At 37.6% G+C, this 20625-nt stretch overlaps 1 protein-coding gene across 4 annotated transcripts in view; it reads right to left on the reverse strand.

Moving 5' to 3' along the window:
* Positions 1 to 8880: 8880 nt before the first annotated feature.
* Positions 8881 to 20625, reverse strand: part of MBNL1 (muscleblind like splicing regulator 1) — a 177487-nt gene continuing 165742 nt past the window's right edge. For all 4 annotated transcript variants that reach the window (XM_029940030.1, XM_029940028.1, XM_029940027.1 and 1 more), the window contains 4 exons: positions 18862 to 18897; positions 18079 to 18173; positions 15062 to 15136; positions 8881 to 12315 (listed from right to left, as the gene is read on the reverse strand). In XM_029940030.1, coding sequence (XP_029795890.1) covers positions 15080 to 15136; positions 18079 to 18173; positions 18862 to 18897 — 188 coding nt within the window. In that variant the 3' untranslated portion in view covers positions 8881 to 12315; positions 15062 to 15079. The remainder of the gene's footprint in view (positions 12316 to 15061; positions 15137 to 18078; positions 18174 to 18861; positions 18898 to 20625) is intronic.

Raw genomic sequence — 20625 nt, forward strand, 5'->3', positions numbered from 1 at the left:
TGTGGTGATCTAGTTTACTCATTCAACCTTAAATATTCATATTTGAAATAGGACTGATAAAAAAAAAAGTCCTGTCTTTTGGGGTTTTTGTAAAAATGCAATGAGGTAAGCATTTTAGTAATTTCTTTCATTTCTATTTTAAAATATTATAACCAAATCAAAGTCAAACTGAGATATCACCTCATGCCAGCCGGAGTGGCTAAAACAAACAAATCAGGAGACTACAGATGCTGGCGAGGATGTGGAGAAACGGGAACCCTCTTGCACTGTTGGTGGGAACGCAAACTGGTGCCGCCACTCTGGAAAACAGTTAAATTAACTGTCTCAAAAAATTAATAATAGGACTACCCTATGACCCAGCAATAGCATTGCTAGGAATTTACCCAAGGGATACAGGAGTGCTGATACATAGGGACACATGTACCCCAATGTTCATAGCGGTGCCTTCAACAAGAGCCAAATTATGGAAAGAGCCTAAATATATATCCGCTGATGAATGGATAAAGAAGATGTGGGTTTATATATACAATGGAACACTACTTGGCAATGAGAAAGAATGACATCATGCCATTTGTAGCAAAGTGGATGGCACTGGAGGGTATTATGATGAGTGAAATAAGTCAGTAAGAGAAGGACAGATATCATATGTTTTCACTCATATGTGGATCTCCGGAAACTTAACAGAAGTCCATGGGTGAAGGAAAGGGGAAAAAATAGTTGTAAAGAGAGAGGGAGGGAGGCACCACAAGAGACTCTTAAATACAGAAACAAACTGAGGGTGGATGGGGGTGGGGTAAAGGGGAAAAAGGGTGATGGGCATTGAGGAGGGCACTTGTTGGGATGAGCACTGGGTGTTGTATGTAAGTCAATTTGATAATAGATTATATTCATAAAAAAATAAAATAAAAAACCGACACTATCATAGCCATTTACCCATGCAGTTGGTGGGGATGCACTTGACATTGGCAAATCAGAGAATGTAAAAAGATATCCACATTAGGCCAACACACCAATCAATTCAAGTTAAGGAAACCATATCATCGGATTTTGTGGGACCTAAAGTCAGGTGATTGTCCCATCTTTGACTTAACAAACTTAAGGTCTGGATATTATGCAACTACAGAAGGTAAATAATACTTTCTATCATAGGGGTATGATAAAGCTTTTAGAAAGTTGCAAAACACTGAAAACCACTGTGAAATCTGTAAAGCTGAGGAAGTTTGCTTCACACAGACTCCTCTCCTGGCTCTTTCCTCTCCATCGCTCCTTAGGAATCAGGGATCTTTCTCTTTCTTTTCCACAGCAGTTTGCATCATCTTCTAGGATTTCAGGTTTCCATCTGAATTACAGCTATTGGTTGACTTCTATCTTTCCAACTTTTCCTTTTGGTCTTTGAGGATGAAGACTGATTCAGATGAATGACATTGCCCTCAGTGTCTACCACAGTGCATGGCACAGATTAGAGTCCTCTCAATTCTTGGAAGAGAGAACAGGAAGGAAAAAAAAGGTGAAGAAACTGAGAGAGAAGGATGAAGAGAGAGAAGAAAGAACGAACGAATGAAAGAAAGGGAAGAGAAAGAAATGAGAGTCATTTTCCCACAAAGTCTCCTAAAGCATTTAAATCTCATTAAGTATAAAATGAAAATTTTCGTCTCTTATTCACTGGTTGTTAATTAGCAGTGAACAGGTGGGAAAATTGTTTGTAGGGGAATGTCAGTGGCGTTCCAGACCCTTTCAAGTCACATCAGATGAAATAATAGTTCAATCCACCTTTTCATCGGAAGGTTCTGCCAGGAGCCAAGGAGCCAAAATAATGATCAGAGCTAAGAGCCTTGTGAAATAATATAAAGGGAACAGGATGGAAGAAAAATAAACCAACTAATCAAAACAAGATAAATATATTAAAAAGCATTCAGACTGTAGGTGTATATTCTGTACAAATCAATTTCTGTTGCAGTTCTTATAATTTGTTCACAAATAAGTAGCTTATGTTCCTCTGATGCTCTGCTATTGATGCTAATTAACACAGGCTTGAGGAGCCTGGGAAAAGGAATATATAAATAAAAACAGTTCAGCAGATGATAGAGAAAGACATTTGCATGCAAGGCAACAGATTCTGGCTCTCAGACTTAGAAATCATTTCAAGGATGACAGAAATACTGTAAAGGTTTGTATTCTCACCACAGACTCTTTATGAGAATACGTTCATGAGGTATAACACGCATACTAGAATATTCCTTCCTACCTTTCCCTCTCCATAGATAATGAGTTTGGAAATCACAGTTTTTATTCAAGAAGGGAGGAAACCTTTAATTAAGCATTCTTTTTTTAAGCTTTATATGTTTATTTTTAATGAAAGAGATAGAGAGAGGAAAAGCAGGAGAAGGGAAGAGAGAGGGGGAGATACAGAGTCAGAAGCAGGTTCCAGGCTCCGAGCTGTCAGCATAGAGCCTGATAAGGTGCTCAAACCCACAGACCATGAGATCATGATCTAAACTGAAGTTGGATGCTTAACAGAGAGAGCCACTCAGTCTCCACTAATTGAGCACATTCTAAATTACTCTATTTAGTGGTATAGTTAAGAAGGTTCAGAATGGGTTATGGGCTAACTACCAGTTCTTTCCTCCAGACTATTTTTCAAAAAAATGGAAGACACTGAGATTCTATCAAGTTTTCTAGATTCTCAGTGGTTGTACTGTTTTCCCGGCCCGAAAAGCTGAGGTTGACAAAATGCTCCTGATCTCCATTTCCACTTGAAGCTAGGAGATACATTTAATTAAAATTCAAGTAAACAACACTCAATCAGTGCCTACCAAATACAAAACTTGGTGCCCCACACTGTGTGCCACTGTGAGGAAGATGGGCTCCTCCCTCCTGGTAGAAAAGAACCTTTCTTTGAGGAGATGTAGAGTTGTAAATAATAACTAAACCTGCAATATCAGGAAGAAGCAAAGAAAGTGCTAAGATAGAGGGAAAAGCAACAAACCCTGAGAAAAGGAGAGCAAGAAATAATGAATGTCCCCTTCACGGTGTCAGGAGGGAAGAAAAGAATGTTTCTGGATGCAGTGGCCTTTGACGGAGCAGAAAGGATGAGTCTGCATTCACTAGGAGAGAGTTCTAGAAAGGCATGCCACCAAGGTAATGCTATGCCTTCTTCACATCACTCAGATCTGCTCAAATGCCTCCTCCTTGGAGAACAGTGCCTCGCCTTCATGCCCCTGGTTAATGTAGTTGCCCTGCTCACAGGTTTTCCTGAAGCATAAGGATCCTTAAGACACTTAGTTGTCTCCTTCAATAAAATTATAATATATATTAACCAATTCTGATGAGTTAAGGTATCTTTCGGAGGTCAGGAGGGGGAGGAGATAACTACATAAACAAATAGACGGATTTGAAACAGAATTTTGTGTTATAAATAAAATGGAAATCAGAAATGATAGAATCACAGAAACTAGAGTTTTAGAGCACTGTGACCACAGATTGTACGAACAGGGAGTTTTATTCATATCCTTTTACTACTCTTTGCTAAAACAACATACATATTTTACTCACTTGGCAAGACATTTTATAATTTTCAATGAATGGTGATAGGTAAAGTGCATGTTTTATATGCCATGTTAATATTCTGGATATAGCAAACTGAATCACTTAAAATCGTTGGATGGTTTAAGAAACAATGTAAATGATTCAAAGCAAAAATAAAGGAAAAATATGGGAAGTAATTTAAATAATAAGCAACTGTTTACTATAAAAATTAGAGATTTTTAAACACAATTTAAAAAGTCTCCTATAATCCTACCACTAAAATTACTTTCTTATGCAATTAGATCGTTTTTGAAAAATGCTATTTATTTTATTTTTTTAAATAGACACCAACCCAGCATGGAGCCCAATGCAGGGCTTGTACTCACAACCCTGAGATCAAGATCTGAGTGCATATCAAGAGTCAGATGCTTAACCCACTGAGCCACCCAGGTGCTCTGAAAAATGCTTTTTAATGGTCTAACACTCTATTATACTTTACTTAGTCATTTTCTAACTATTGACACAAAGACTGTTGTTCGGTTTTGCCATTATAAAAATGCTACTATTAGCATATTCAATCATATATAATTTTTCACTATTCAGATTACTTCTTAGGGATAAGAAAAGTTGGGTAATGAGTAGGGTAGGGTAGTCATATTATTCAAATAGAGAAATTTTCATTTAATTTTATTCTAAGTTACTTTGTGTTACAGTTAAAGGGCTCAGGACAGCTGTAGGAGGAGAGAAGTAATAGATCAGTGTGTAGTCAGTATTCTGTACATCTTATTTTAGTTATTACACTGTGAACTTGTTGCCATTCAACTGGCATCTCAGAGCCTTGCACAATGCCTTGGTACATAGTTAGATTATGACTATAGTGTGTGTCCACAGAGCTGAGTCAGTGCTAATTTAAGCATCTAAAATAAATGTACAATAAAAAGTGATATGGAAATATATTGGAGTCACTCAGATGTAATTAGAAATATTATTTTGATAAATTTAGTACAATATTTTAAATGCACTGTTTAAAGGCACACTTTTTATGATGATTAATGTATCTATTCTGTTATTTGCTCTTGAGCACAATTTGAATACAGGGAACATTCAAATAGTTAAGCTTAGATATGTCTAAACTGTCACTTTCAAATTGACATGACTTAGGTACAATCCATGGTCATATTGTGCTGGAAAATGAAATACAAATGTTCAGAATGAGTCAGAAAGTCTTTGATTCTATTTCTGTGCAGCAACCAGCAGGAGCTGTGGTGAATTAGAGGAAGATAAAGTTTCACTACCTAACGGGAAAGCTAGAGCTGTAAGTAACACAAATCCATGCAGTGTGTGCACGGTTCCTTGCAAAGGGCTGTGTAAGAACTAGGACGGAAAGTTAAAGATCACGTGTAGTAATTTGCAAAGTGGATAACAATAAAATAGCAATCATAGTTAACACGTATCAAGTGCTTGCTGTAAGTCAGGCATTGTTCTAAGCACTTTATGCATATTAACCCAGTGATTTCCTCCAGAGCAATTAAATCGGAAGGTCTAGAGGTAGGGACCAAGCGTGAATACCTTTTAAAGATCCCCCAGATAATTCCAAACTGCAGCAAGTCTGGGAACAACTCCATGACCCTGCAAGGTAAGGATTCTTTCTATGACTTCCGTCTTATTAGGGTAGAAACTGAATCACAGAGATGTAAAGGAAATCAAAGGGTTAGAAAGTTGAGAGATGAATCCCAGTGGTCTTGTTCCACAGCCTTTGACCACTGTAGAGCCACCCCAGTGCCTGACTACCACTTCTAATGCAGAGCTTTGACTTTTATGAATTTAAGCAAATTTTCAATGCACGTCCTAAAAATAGTCATTTTAGGAGATTATAATGGATTCCTATGTGCTTTGTTTCCTACTAGCGTCTGTGATGCAGGTCTTTCTGGTTAGGACCTATCTTTACCATGCACAAGGGTGTGCCCTAATTCCTTAACCTCCACCCACCCTCAGACGTGACACTTCAGAGCCCACCGAAGTTCACATGTAGGAATTGACTGCACTTGTGAAAAGAAAGGGGCCCAGAGGTAAAGCAGAGCAGGGCATGCACTATTCAGGACCCAGGTTTGTTAGATGCCAATTACTAAGGCTTCTGTGTCCAGCCTCAGCTGCAGCCTTAAAGTTTCTTTTTCATCCTAAACCTAAAATCATGTTATATTATGGGACTTTGGGGGTGGAGGTGGGGTCTAAGTTTTCGGCTTAACTTTGCAACTCTCACTATATGACTTTAGGCAAGAGGCTTAAAATGTCTTCTAGACCAGTGCACTGTGTGCTATTCTAAATGGACTTTGGAGATCTGCTTGACTAAATTTTTGGTTCTCTGGCATTTCCTGGCTCTGAATCTGAGCATGTACTTCTTCTGCAGAACGCTCAGTCATTTCCAGACCTTCAGAGTCGCCATGACTGCTGGTTTCTAAGTCTATGATGAACTTGGTGTTCGGCTGTGAGTATATCCTGTCTACACGGTCAATCTTGGTGATAGTTATCCTGGTCAAAGCAAGTGCCTTTCAGTTACAACTTGGGACGTATAATTCAGTATTTAATACCTCCAAAATTGTGTATGTTGGGCCAGAAGAGATTGAATAAACCAGGCACTTGGGCCTGAGGAGTCACACAGATGTGAGACCCTCCTACGGAGAACACGTTTTCTTCCGTGGCTGCTTTTCTATGTCCTAGGCGATCTATTCATGGCCGTGGCCCAGGCAGTGGTTGCAATAGCTACAGTTTTCCTCGAGGGAAAATGAGCCCATTACAGTGGAGTCACACAAGCCCACCTGAAGCCGCAGGTTCACCCCTGTCATGGAGCTCTTCTATGTTCCCAGGTGAGGGATTCCACCTAGACGCAAATGGGACAGAGAGTGGCAGTTAGAATTTATAGAATGGCCCGGTGCTCCCGACCACCATGAATAAACCTCCTGGGTTAGTTCTGTCACAAAAGAAATTCTACACTTTGTCATTATGAAATCCAATCAGAGGGAAAGGACCTGACCACTCTTGCTTCAGTAAACCCTTTTTCTGAAAGACCCTATCAGGTCACTAATAGTAAGAGGTTTTATCTGTGTTCTAAATTGCTACTGCTATCTGTTCCTAAAATGGGGAATTTGGGGGGAGGCTATATATTGTGTGCTATTTCCCAACATTTCACTAGCAAAAGAAAAAAAAAAACAAAAACAACTACATGAGCAGACAAAAAGCTCAGACAACAAAAAAGGAAGAGAACTGGAGGAGGGGGCAGATTCCTTAAAAGACACGAAGGGGTAGGCTCTACCTTTGTGCCTGGGACCCTTGGCAGGAGCTGGGGGAAGACAGGGCAGCTACGGTTGACAGGCATCCAGCACAAGTGTCAACAACTCTGAGGAAGCATGGCAGTAGGGCTTGGATGGAAAGTTCTGGAGCCCCAGGCCCAGGTCAGGCACAGTGCACATCCGGGCCTTGCTCTTCTGGAGCTCCTGGGAGAACCTGGAGTCTAATTCCCAAGACGTTTGGAGGGGAAGCTGTGGCCCAGCCTGGCCTCCCACAGCCCCAGTCCGCAGGAAGCTTCAGCCTTACCACCACACCAAGTGCTGATGGGGCCGCGGCTCCTTCTAGGGTGGCTGGGTCCAACGCTGGCAATGGCCCGGGTCTCTTTATAGTCATTTCAGTGAGGCCTGATGTTGTTTGGACAGATCAAGAGAACTCAAAAACAAATCACGACATTTAAATCTCCTCGTTGCACATCTATGGACCTTTCCATGATGTTAATACAGTTTAAACAGGCACCTTCTAGGCTTTCAAAAGTTTCCAGTCTTTAATAGTATCACAACACCCTATTTTCTCCAGAACACAGTGAGCCTCAAGTTTTAAAGTGTGTGCCTCAGAATCAATAGAGAGTGGAATGAAATTGAGTTAAAAAATAACAAAATCTTGTTGCTGAGTGTCACACAGGTTTGCTTACAAGGAAACTACTGGTCAGAGTGTGCCTCAGTGACATTACAGATTGCTACATGTCACTGACCTCCAGAGTAATTCCCAAGTGTAAACTCTGTGAGTGTCAAGGGTATGCAGTGAAAGAATAGCTCTAGCAAATGATTTTGCTCCCTAAATAAGAAAAGTAACGAAGGAAGGTAAAGACAGGGTCCTATCCTGTGAGCTGAGGACCCCTAGTGGTGTCTGCAGTAATAGATCCTTCTGAACAACTGGCGGTGTCTGGAAAATGAATACCTCAAACACCATTTTTCTGTTGTGATTAATAAAATACAGCATCACTTAAAGTACTGAATACTGTTGTGATTAATAAAACACAGAATTAGTTAGAGTACTGAACACTTACCATGGCTGTTCATTACTGAGATTCTTTTTTGATTAAAGATATCCAAAATACCATCACTAATTGCAGAGCCGGATGTTTTGACGTCACTCAAAAATATTATAAATCCTGCTTTATATAATCATCTCCAGGACAGCTACTCTATTTTTGATTAAGTGGCACCTCAAATGGTTGGGTCCACTGAGAATAATAGAAATGTTCTATAGAACTCAGCCAGTGGCAGAACCGTATTAATTATAAATAATGCACTTACTTTCATTGCAGTCCGTTTTAGAGAAAAACGTACTGATGCACGAAGGAGAATTTGCAGGCTTTGTCCCAACATGGAGTGGCACTGTCACAGAAAGCAGCACTAAAGGAACAAATGAGCTAATTTCTTCACTTTGGAACTTTGGCTTTCACTAGCTATTTGTGGACATTGCAAAATGGGATGCCAGACCTCACTTCAGCCAAATTTTTAACTTCTCATTTACACCACACACACACACACACACACACACACACACACACACACACACAGATGCACATACATTTATGGCATGGTCTTCTTCAGCTGCATGTAACCTCTTTTATCGCTCTGAATCAAATGCCATCATTATTTCATTATGGAAGTATTCTCTTAGAATGCCTGATTTCCAGCCCTAGTTGCCTGAAGAAGTCAGACAAAGAGAATTTCTTTTATAGAGAGACAGTGCTCCAGAACTGATAAGAGAATTTTTTCCCCCTTATGGTTTTCCTTCTCTATACTCAAAACAGTATCCAACAGCAAGCACTTCAAGTGCCAGAAAGAGAGGGCAAGATGTTTCAGAAAATACAGGGCGATGCATCACAATCGAGATTCTCACGCTCGGTATCAAAGGACGGTTAGTGAGAAGAGTGAGTGCCTGCCTTGCAGTCAGTGAAAACCAGATTAATGAATTTTCATATCAGTATGTTCCTTAAGACAGACAGGCACGGATACTCGAAACGCGCACAAATAATGAACTCTTCAGTCTCGGATACACAAATATACTTAAGAAAGAGAAGTTTTATTAGGGCAATTTCACTTTATTTTTCCATACAGCAAAGTCAACTACCGCAGTAATAATAAAATAAGCATAAAACAAATTGCAGCCCAAGACAAAATACATAATTTTAAGCAACTACAAGCAGAAAGTAAGTTGTGATTACGTAATAGTAAAACCAAGCACATCTGTCCTTCCAGCAGGTGAAAGCAGCAGGCTGCTCACGAGCGCAGCCAGCGGGAGTGAAGGCTGGACACACGAGTTCATTCAACAAGTGCCCGTGATCACATTTGCCTTTTTGAGTGCTTCTGAGTTGAAAATTAAAACCGTGAAATTTGAACTGTGTTTTATTTTTTTTCACCTGCTGAAAGAACAGGATCCTACGGCAATTAAAAAACAATCACATAACAACTATAGCTACGGTGTGCTGTTTGGTTTGCCTGTTTATGGTTTAAATTTTGTGAGAGTCAATACTTGTTTTGAAGATTTTTTTTGTGTGTGTGTGTGAACAATAAACCACTGAAATTGGCAGAAACCGATTTGTATAATATATGTCCTTAGTATAGTTCTTTCTCTCTTTTTTTTTTTGTTGAAGTTTTAAACATGCAGTAGTTTTGAAAAATGTAAGGAATATTTGATCCATGATTTCACCTTAATGGTTGAAGTACCTGCTAGTTTTGGTAATGACCTTCAGGCAGATTGGGCCCAATGGAGTTTTTGTCAGTCATGAGATCTCGGAAGGATGGCATATCTTTCCAGCTGAAAAAATCCTGGCAAACTACAAGCTGTCCAGAGTAAAGCAAAGCAACATGTTTGAAGGGGTATGGAGTGCTAACTCTGTACCACTTTTGCAAGCAATTTTGCTCAGTCTGTCATTTTATTAGCCTTAACAAAACTCCTTGTAATTATAGACGTTTTTATTCAAAATAAGATCTTACTATTATACAGGTTTCTCTCTTTTGACTATATACAGAAGTGCAAAAAGTCAACCTTCTCTCTAGACCTTCCAACATGCTAAACTGCAGCATAATCAACCCTCAAGAGTTTGCACACACGCTATAATTCTCATTACGTAAACTTTGAGTATTTGGATTATCAACAAAAAGTCCCTTGTTCTATTTATTGATTATGCAGCTTATTTATAACAAGGCCTGATATTCAGGGATTTCAAAAATATTAAACAATACTTTAACATTTGAAATGGATACAGTAGAAAATAAATTTTATTCTAATATCTAGGATCTAGATCTTCTTATAATAACTAATTACAAACAAAATAAATCATCAAAATATTACTCAATTGTCTGCCAGGATTGTTGCGATAGCAACAACTTAACTTCTTACTTAGCAATGATTATATATTTATAAGATATCCATATAAAAGATCTTTGTTCTTTTAATGAAAACTAGACAAGAACTAACAATGACTGACATTCTTACACTTTAATATTAAATCAGTAAAATATAAATCATTTAGTTAACAATAATACGAATATTCGTATGACACTACATGTAATTCAAAACTGAGTATGTTATGAAGGAAAAACTACTTTAATTTTTTTTTGTATTTTGAAAAATTCATCGGTAAAATCTAATAAAACAAGAGTCTATAAACTGAAATGGTATTCAATTGTTAATAGAAAATGAAATCTAATAAATGTAGGAAATGAAAAACTACATTTTAACAAGAAAAATAAGTAATATTCTATAATGTAACTAACTACAATAACATGTGAAGTCACCATTACTCTCTTAACATGATTGAAATTACATTGGTATGGGTTCCAACCCGTAATGTAATAATCTAAGGCTTTAATAGATGTACAGTACAATCAGTAAAATCAACACATCAGTCTTATATTAGAAAGCATCTCTCTCAAGCATAAAAACTTGCAGTAAACTTGGAAGTATGGAAAGTTCTATAACTGAACTTTCGCTTCTCCCATTCCACACTAGAACTACCAGTGACCTGGCCCCGACGTCGGCAATTTTTAGAACTGCCGATCAGAGCAAAAATATCCTTTACTAGCTGCAACATCCAAACCACAAAAAAGGAATTCCTTTGGATGAATCCATTCTTAAAAACTGAATGCACATCTATTTTTTTTTAATTTTGTAAAAGGCTTTCTAAGGCTATAAGCAGTTAATCTGAACAAAACAAAACAAAACAAATCACATATAAAATTCACCCAAGTACTTAACCCACCCAATTACTAGGTTAATTAAACATTTCCCATTTTCATATTTTGGTTTATCATGCATCTGATGACAGTGCTGCTTTCTTCTTTGTTTAGAGTCACTATTTTAAACGTGACTGTGATGAAGCATTTAAACAAATGTGAAACCATTTTTGCAAAGCATTTATAGTCGTTCGACTTTCGACAGAGCTATAAATAGAAGCAAAATAATTTCCTCAAACATTTTTTGTTGTTATCGTGTCTCAGAAATGGCATATCCCTTTTGAATAACATGTTACACAGTATAGTATGCATAAATATTACACTACAATGCATTAAAATAATTTTCTCTATATATCTATTATATATATCTCCAGTATGTGTGAGTTTATCTGTATCGAGAGAGTCTGTGTTGTGCTGTCTATTGTTGCTGTAGAGTTAAATTGGCCATTTCTGAGACAGCTTTGGTTTCCAAAAACAAAAAAAAAAAAAAAAAAGAAAAAAAAAAAGAATGGTGCCCTTTGACTGATTAGTACTAGCAAATAAGCAACAAAATGTGGCTCTGAAAACAGTAACACTGAAGAAATAATACTCTAATTTGATGTACAGTCTATGGCACTTCATGAGAACCCTTAACAACATGGTACTTAAAGCCATGATGTGCTTTAAAGGATACACAGTTGTGGCTTTGCTTGGCACATTCATCTCTGTCAGATCCCTCCCTCACCACGTCTTAAAATCTATTACATTAAAAATATTACTCTTAAACAAAAATGACTGTGCATGCACGCTCTCGTCTATAATGGCAATTTTAAATACAAGGTGCACCTTTGTTATTTGTAAACCTTGAAAGAAATAAACTTATTTTTAAAAAATTATACCTTGGTCTACAGACGTACCAATACATAATAGAATCATGGTTACACCACAGTCTGTCTTTTCAAGATGGCATGAATATATAGGAAACTAATTAGGTATGCATCTCTTAATGCATAACTCTGTGCTAGAAAAGAAAGACGATGTTGTTCTTCTTTTAGACAGGAATATCACCTCAGCACAAATATCAATTAAATGTACAGAGTGTATAGGCAACAGTGTGCAGTGGATTTCCATGTTGTCTCTTCTTCTGGCTAACATGCAAGATGTGGGTCTCTTGTGGCTGAGGGGTTTGGGGGGCGTTGCTTGACGGTATATACAATATGGCTAATGACCTCGTCCTTGACGCGAACCAAGCACACCGTCCTTTCCTCTGTAGTATGATCTACAAGGGAAAAAGAGATAGGCTCTGTTAAACCCGAGAGAAATCTGAAAAGAGAAGAGCTTTGTTAAAATAAGACAATGTCCAACATCGGAAAACTGCGTTGCTTGGTTTAAAGTGTAAAACACACATAGGTTGTTACATCTTCATACAAAAAGCAAAAAACACTTTGTAAGGACAAGTGGGCCTAAATGTGCCTTTCTATGAGGATAAAATGACACGCGCTGCTTAATAAAATTGTGGGCTCCGCTCAATTACCCAGTACTGAGCTGAAAGTATCAATTATGTTTGCGGCACCAAGGGGCACCACGGAGTAGAGCGCTTTTTTGGCACTATCATGGGAGGGGAAAATTTAAGCTCACCTGAATTCCTCTCTTCTGTAAGTCACTGGGTCGCAAGAATACTAGTTTGGCCCCACAAAATTAAAATCCACGCAACATGACGCATCATATCCAGGTGCTTAATTAGCATAGTATATGTTTGGAAAAAAATTATACTTCAAATAACTATATTGGATAATTTAAAGTTTTTGGGTTTTTCCCCCTTTTTAAAGACAAGGAAAATAAAAATCCCTTATGCTCCTGACAAATTAAGGTGGAATAGATATTCCAATGTACTTGTGAATTAATAGTTCCAGTTTTTACACGAACTTTGTTCTTATCAGAAGATCTTTGCATATCAAAAGGAGACTTTACAGTACAACCTTGAGCAAGAAAGAAGTCATGATTTTGCTACACTCAAAAAGCAGCTCAATTATTGCAACTATGCATGAAAATGGGCAATCATTTGTTAAACAGAACATTAAGAGCCCAAGATTCAATACAGACAAGTTCACTGGTTTGCTAATTGATGAACTTACGGCCATTTGCTATCATTTGTTTTCATCCTGGATTATTGCCCAGAAATAGAACACAGTTACATATATACACATCCAACATACCCAAATGACTGCAAAATCTTGAAGCAGAGTTATAAAACATGTCAAAAACTAACTTTTCATCCAAACCCACATACTACAAAGAAATGTGCTTATTAAAATCCGTGGCTCTTGTTCAGGATAACTTATTATCAGATTATAAAGAAAGCTTATGAAATAGACAAAAATCACTATCAAGAACTTAATCCATGATTGCAGCCTGTCTTTGGTACCACTTCCTGGACTGTTCTCAAATGTTGTCTATCCTCCTGTCCTGCATAGGCTCCACCTTTGCCCATCTCTGGCTATAGATTATTATCACAAGGGTCTCAGAACTGGGTCTCTGCCACCCTCTCCTCACCTGACACACTCATTGTCCCTTCTGAAAGGCCCTCACTCTTCCCTTGTCTCGAGAGCAACAATCACTGCCCAAAGTCACTTGTTTTCTGACTCTGTTGGAAAAAGCTCTTCCTTCATCTTTGCTCCAAGAGAAATGTGTTCCAACCTCTCATTCTATTAGACTGTGCTGAGATTAATATCTATTGTCTGTGCTGAGATTAATATCTATTGTCTGTGCTGAGATTAATATCTATTGACATGGTAACACACAGTAATACATGGCACCAAAAAATCATTTGTAAATTGTTAATGAGCAGATAAATGAAAGGAAGCAACAAAGATGGATAACCCATCTTATTTACGAGATTCAGTTTCAAATGCAGTGGCTCATTTTAAATATAAAAATATAAATTAAAGAAATATCCTGAGCATATACAGGTAGCTTGAGTGGCTACCTACTGAATAACGCATATCCTCTAAGGATGAAAAAGGCCGCCTTTCCCGCATATCTAAGTCAATGTGTCTGAAGGAAAATCACAAGACTTTCAAATTATTTTTGAGCAATGACAACATTTTCAGAATGATACCATCTTCTAAGGTGACTACTTGGAAGTACCTAAAGTTGGATATGTGGGTGTCTGTGTATGTGTGAGTGTGTGTATACATCGAGTTAAAGTCAGACTCTTTAGAGCGGAATAACCCTGTGTGTGGTGAATCACGAGGTGCAGTGGCTACATGTTCTCACCTATAGGATTTAGCAAAACACTAAAAAAATAAAACAAATGATGCCCTACATTGGAGCACAGCAAACTACTGCCCATGGTGTGCCAAATCCGGCCTGCTGTCTAGTTCTGTAAATAAAGTTTTATTGAGACACAGCCACAGGGCTTCATTTACGTGTCGTCTCTGGTGCTCTCAAGCTGGAGTGGCAGAACTGAGTAGCTACAACAGAAAAGAGTGGCAACAGAAGCCATGTGGCCCACACAGTCACAAATATTTCCTGTCTGGTCTTTTCAGAGGAACTTTGCCAACGCCTGATCTGTACTGGTTTCATTTTTTTTTTCCTTCATGTTTGGGTTTATTTTTAATATGAAATAAAAATACAACTTATTTTCCTTAAGACTTACATATATTTAAGTGATATTAACATATAAACTTTATAAGAAAGTGCCTTATAACCCACTTAAGATAAAAATGTGAAACCTTTCTTACCTCCACTCAAAACCTTCAGCACTGAAACATACTCTCTGGGATAAATGTATTCATTCATCTAAGCTTTCATTTGCTTGTACATTCTACTTCTAGACCTGTGCCAGTCATGAGCCAAGTGTTCAATAAATATTTGATGACACTGATTTTTAGAATAATAAAAATAAAACAAAATATATGAACATTTTCTCTGAAATTCTGCAAAATTTCCTGGAGTGCATCATACAAATGAAAGCCTTAAAAAACCACTACAAATATACACTATATATTACAGAAGGAACTTACTGTTTAGTGATGAAAATTCTACATCTGGGTAACATACTTGTGGCTAGTCAGATGTTCGGCAGATATTATGGGTATCTAGCAAATAAAAAATTATTTAATGAATGATCCATGCAAGCAAGCCAACAACCAAGAGATGAAAACATTTTAATATTTAATTCATTTTTAAGAAAAGTGAAATTCAGCTGTGAGGTGACAGTCCTTATCTGGCCAACATAACAGTAAAGTTAATGTAAACTTAATGTCAAAGGAGCAACTCATTTTAAAAAATCTTTGTGTTAAATACTATTCTAGACACGTTATCAGTTTTTAGGAAGTAAGAGAAGTAAAACTATCCAAAATTCATGCACAGCAGTAATTGAAAGAAGCCCTTTTTGTTGGCCTACACACACACACACACACACCTGTGGTTTATTATTTACTAATCCAGAAATCCAAGTAGGAAATGCCTATTTTTGTGCAACCGATTTCTAACATTTTTGTTCAACTTATGGTTACTTTTTTTTTTTAATTAAAAGTACCAGGTAAGAATTTTAAGGGAATATTTCAAAACAACCAGAGAAGAGTTTAAGTTTATTTCGGAACATAGTCCTGAATCCTGATTGCACATTTGACTGTATAATAAATGGGCAGAGAGTTAAAAAAAAAAACAACTTGAGAGACACTACAAGAAGAAATCAATATAGAGTCAACTTATTTCAATGATCCCTAAAGCTATGAACTTCCAATTTGTAGCCTGACTCTCCACCAAGCCCAAAGTTTTGCTGCCCATCTGGGAGAGGCAGGCGGTAGGCTGAGCCAGTCCAAGGACTGTAAGCAGGGTTTCCCACCCTAGTGCATCCATATGCTGGTGGTGTGACTTTGAGCGAAGCACTCAATTACTCTCTGGCTAAGTTTCTCCGTCTATAAAATGGCACACTAACCCCATCTCAGCAAGGCTGATGGGAGAATAGTGAAATCACATACATGAAGGCATCTTGTTGTTCTTTCAATTTAGATGTCCTAGACTAATGCAACATATTACAATCCACAGTCTGGAGTGTAAATGAATATGTCTCTATTTTATTTCCATTTCTCAGCTGACATCTTTACACAATTTTACAGCATTGGCAAATGGCACGAAAATGTGCTCCAAGCATAATGAAGCTTCTCATACCATTTTTCCTGCTGCTGCAGGACAGGATGTTGCACCCAACAGTGTAGAAGCATCAAGGATGGGGCTGTCGAAACATACCAAGGACCTTCAACACCAATCGATGCAGATGAAGGGCCAGCTATAAACTTCTGCATGCATGCACGCTGCATTTTGTGGCATCAGCTATTTCCAGCATTGCTAATATACTGTAGGCATATACATATGTATGTATATGTAGATATAATATATGTGTGTATATATATATCCATTTTCCTTTTCTTTCTTTTGGTTGTAAAACAGTATGAAGACCCAAGATTATGCATGAAATGGTCACAGCACAATGCAAAAAGTAAAGTGTCCCCTATAACCCAGGTGGCCCAGGGCATGTTGAAATTTGCTTTGCTATAGTTCTGCTTACACCAGCAATTCTGTAGTCATACATGGTACACAGAGAGCTCAGCCTCATTGATTTGCATCATCAACGGACTGCGGTGAATCCATTAAGGAATTTCTGCCATAGATTACTTACTAACATGCCACATATGCACAATCTAGTATTCTTGTAAATGAGTCTGATGTGTTAGCATAAATCTAGGGCTATTTTGACAAGCCTCAGAAAAACTAAGGATTCTTTGCCAAGAAATGTTTAAAGCTTGTCTGAAACTTTAAAATACATCCATTTTGGCATGCTGCTTTTGACAGTTTTTAATGGCTACACTAATAGCTTACAGTTCTCCCACAGTGCATGGCATACTGTAGAGACAAGGGTGGCTACTTCTCACAGCGATTACCACAAAGTCAGATGGCGCTTAACTGGCCTTCTCTTCCCAATGGGCAATATGGCGATTCCATCTGATACTGGTTCTTTTGCTTCATTTGGTTACATTTAACCTTAGTCTGTGGGTTATCTGAACTTTGACTTGGTTCTTAAATGTTCTCACATGCTATTAACTATACTGAACTTTGCTTTCATAACAGACATACATTAAAGCCAAAACCCACTTTACGTAAATTTGACTTTGATTCAACTGTGATTTTTCTAGGACATAATTTAAAATAGGATCAGAGAATGTTGGCTGAATCAATGTCAAGTTTTTAAATTTTCAATATTTTAATAATCAATTTCTTTTAAATAGTCATTCTTGGTATATCGTAAAATTCAAATTTCTGAAACAGATTCCATTTACTTAAGAGTAATCTGTGAAATTGTTACCCTATAAACTTGTATGGAACCTGGAATGACTCAATTTACAGTATCTGATGTCTTTTTTCCTTCGTAACTCTCCAAAATCTATGCCAGGTAATTATAGAAACACTGGCACTTAGGGGTATTGTTTCTGTGTTTGCTTTTCATTGAAAGCACTGAGAATCAAACCTTGGGCACCAATTTATTTTTAATATCCAATCTGCTTGTCAAGCAAAACTCTAAGGAATTTAGAACAAACTCTATTTACAAGAGTGGTCATTTGTGGCATCTATAACATGTTTAAACATTTTGTTTTTTATGCAAAATTTAGGCAAGAACTAAGAAATTGTATACAGCAAATGTTTACCATAAAATCCTTAAAATTGCCTGCATTTTTGATTGGTCCAGACCAAATGAGAATTGCTTGTGTAAATATCATTTTAGTAGCTTTAGAAATGGAGCCGCGACAACTTTGGAGCACTTATAAATGGCATAAAAGCATTCTGCCGCTCATCATAGAGAGAATGTGTAGGCCAACAAGAGGTATCTTTGAAACCCCATGCTATTAAAGCACCCTCTACAGCCCCCACGTACACACGATTCCCACGGACGTCAATGGGAAAGCCACGTGCGTAAGGGCCGTCGGACTGAGCCCCATTAGAGTTGGTTTTTAAGAAACAAAGCTGTAAATTAGCAAACCTGGTTGGCTGTGGCTGTTGCAGCGAAGGGAACACTTGTGGCAGATGTTGTTGCTGCGGACACAGTGGCTGGCGTAGCACCGTGCACCATGGGAACTTTCGGAGGGAAAATCATATAAGCAAACATACAGAAGAGTGTAGCAATATGGAAACCATGGCAACATGGAGGAGATAATTGGGCATGGTATTTATCACAGCAATAAGCCATGTGACGGGACATCATCACCAGCGAGTGACATGCAATCACAGCGCAAAGCAGGACAACATTCCAAGGAGAGAAGGGGAAAGGGGATGAAAGAGAAAAAAAAGGGGAAAAAAAGCTTGTTACCATCAAATCAAGAAAATTGACACAAACAGGCTTAATTTGCTACGTCAAAAACAAGAATTTCATATAGTGTTCACAGTCAGACATACAAAATCTAAATCAAAATACAGGTATTTACTTCATATATACAGTTATCTGCTTGAATGAAAGTATTTTTTTTCTTATTTATTATTACAAAAATATACAATATATTACTTTTATGATATAGATTTTTTTTACACACCAGAACTCATAGTCCAATCAAAATCCACTAGAGGTGACTAAAGGAAACTTGTGTGTCAAGAAAACATTTATGTGAGTCCATGTCAATTAAATAGAAAATGGCATTTAATTGACAGGTGTTAGTAAAAGGGAAATGGACTTGCCCAATAGATAACAGTTAAACTTGGCAGTGGATTTTGAGGGGCTGTGAGGTGCACCATAGGTTTAAGATAATCAAGAAACAAAGCTGGCACCTACCAACACTTGTAGCGGGTGTCATGCACAATATTGAGCCTGCCCATCATGCATTGCAACAGGAAGGTGGATTTGAAAAGGGAAAAGAATTAAAACATCCCATCACACGTGTAATTAGGAAATTCATTTGAACAAAGAAGAAAAATTGTTATTATGGGAACAGTGGCATGTAACTGGCAGCACAATCAAATCATACAATAGCACAGTGATCAATTAGAACTAGTCTCAAGTGAAGAATAAAAGCCAGTTTAACTGTGTGCTGGTACACTTCGTTTCTCCTAATTGCTGCCTATCAGTAAAAGTATTTGGGGGGAAAGTTTAAGCTCAATTCTTTTAAAAATAATATTGTAATTTGTTTTGTTTAATCTGGTTACTAGCCATCTGGCGCCTTTGCTATTTCAGACGTTAACATATGAATGTATTAACATTTTCTTTATATTGAGCACATGTTAAATAATTAGAGAATTTATTTATTATTAAGATGGCAGATAATCCAATGCACAAAAGTGGCTTAACAACGTAATGAAACCAAAGCATTCATTCTCATTCCCTTGGTTTTATTTCTCTGTTCGTTGTGCCACAACCACAGACACGGACAGGGTTGCGATCATCCATGCATTCAGGAATTTTACTTGGAGGGATACCAAGAAATAAATTATGCATAAAGGGAAAGTGAACTTCTGCATTGCTTTTGTTTGGAATTTAAATGTAGGCAAACATGTAGAGAGGATATACTTTTAAGTCCCAAGCTGGTTTAATTAATAGGGATCTAGGGAAACAGACCGGTTTTCACTGCTGGTTTAGACCTTCAGAACTTCTTGGAAGAGCAAATGTTCTTGAATATTTCACACACAAAAAAATTATTAATTAGACATCAATAAAAGCCCTGAGTGGGAGATAATGTATATGTATGTGTATATATATATATATATATATATATATATATATATATACACATATTTTACACATGGGAACTGGCATGTTTACACGTTTCAAATGTTCAGCTGTGATGCTAAAATATGTATGTAGTTTCTGTTCTCTTTTACATATAAACACTGCAACATATCATTTTATTTTTCTTCCTTTTTACCGAGCACAGGGTACTTCCCCACATAACGAACTACTGTTCTTTCTAAGAGATTATTTTAGATTTCAAGGTTTTAAAATATCAAATGATTTTTTATTTCTATCTAAATCTTGGCACATCCTATTTAAACACTAGCGGCATCTGGCATGAACATTTGTTAGACGAATATCTGCCAATTGAGTCTTGTCAGAGACGGCCCTACAAAACAAAGCTGCCATTGAGAAACAAGGATTACTGAACTGGTGGCCCTGGAACAGCTGCAACTAGTCTGTTATCACAATTCGGCTGTGGCCACAATGATCAGTGATTACACTTGGTAATGGACCTAGGGAGGCATCTACCCAGGTGGAGTAGTACTACCCTGACAGGCAGTTTTTTAAGATGCTTGAAGACCTCTATCATTTGCTACCACTAAGGAGTCAGACTTGCAGAAGAGAACAACAAAAACAGACCACTAAGAACAAAGACGTTAACGTGAGACAGTAGAGCAAGCGAAATTTAATCCTGGGCCTAGAGCCTGTGGAATCATTATCCTCTCAAACTGGGGAAAGAGGACTGACTGGGAAAGACAGGATGAAAAGATGAAGGAAAAGCAATAAGGTGGTACTCAAGGAGTAGTAAAGCCGGTTTAAATCCTGTCCGGGTAATAAGTTTTAAATTTACTATTTATTATTATGCTG

The sequence above is a fragment of the Suricata suricatta genome, chromosome 5 (genome assembly GCF_006229205.1).
Source record: "Suricata suricatta isolate VVHF042 chromosome 5, meerkat_22Aug2017_6uvM2_HiC, whole genome shotgun sequence".
NCBI classification, from domain to species: Eukaryota; Metazoa; Chordata; class Mammalia; order Carnivora; family Herpestidae; genus Suricata; species Suricata suricatta.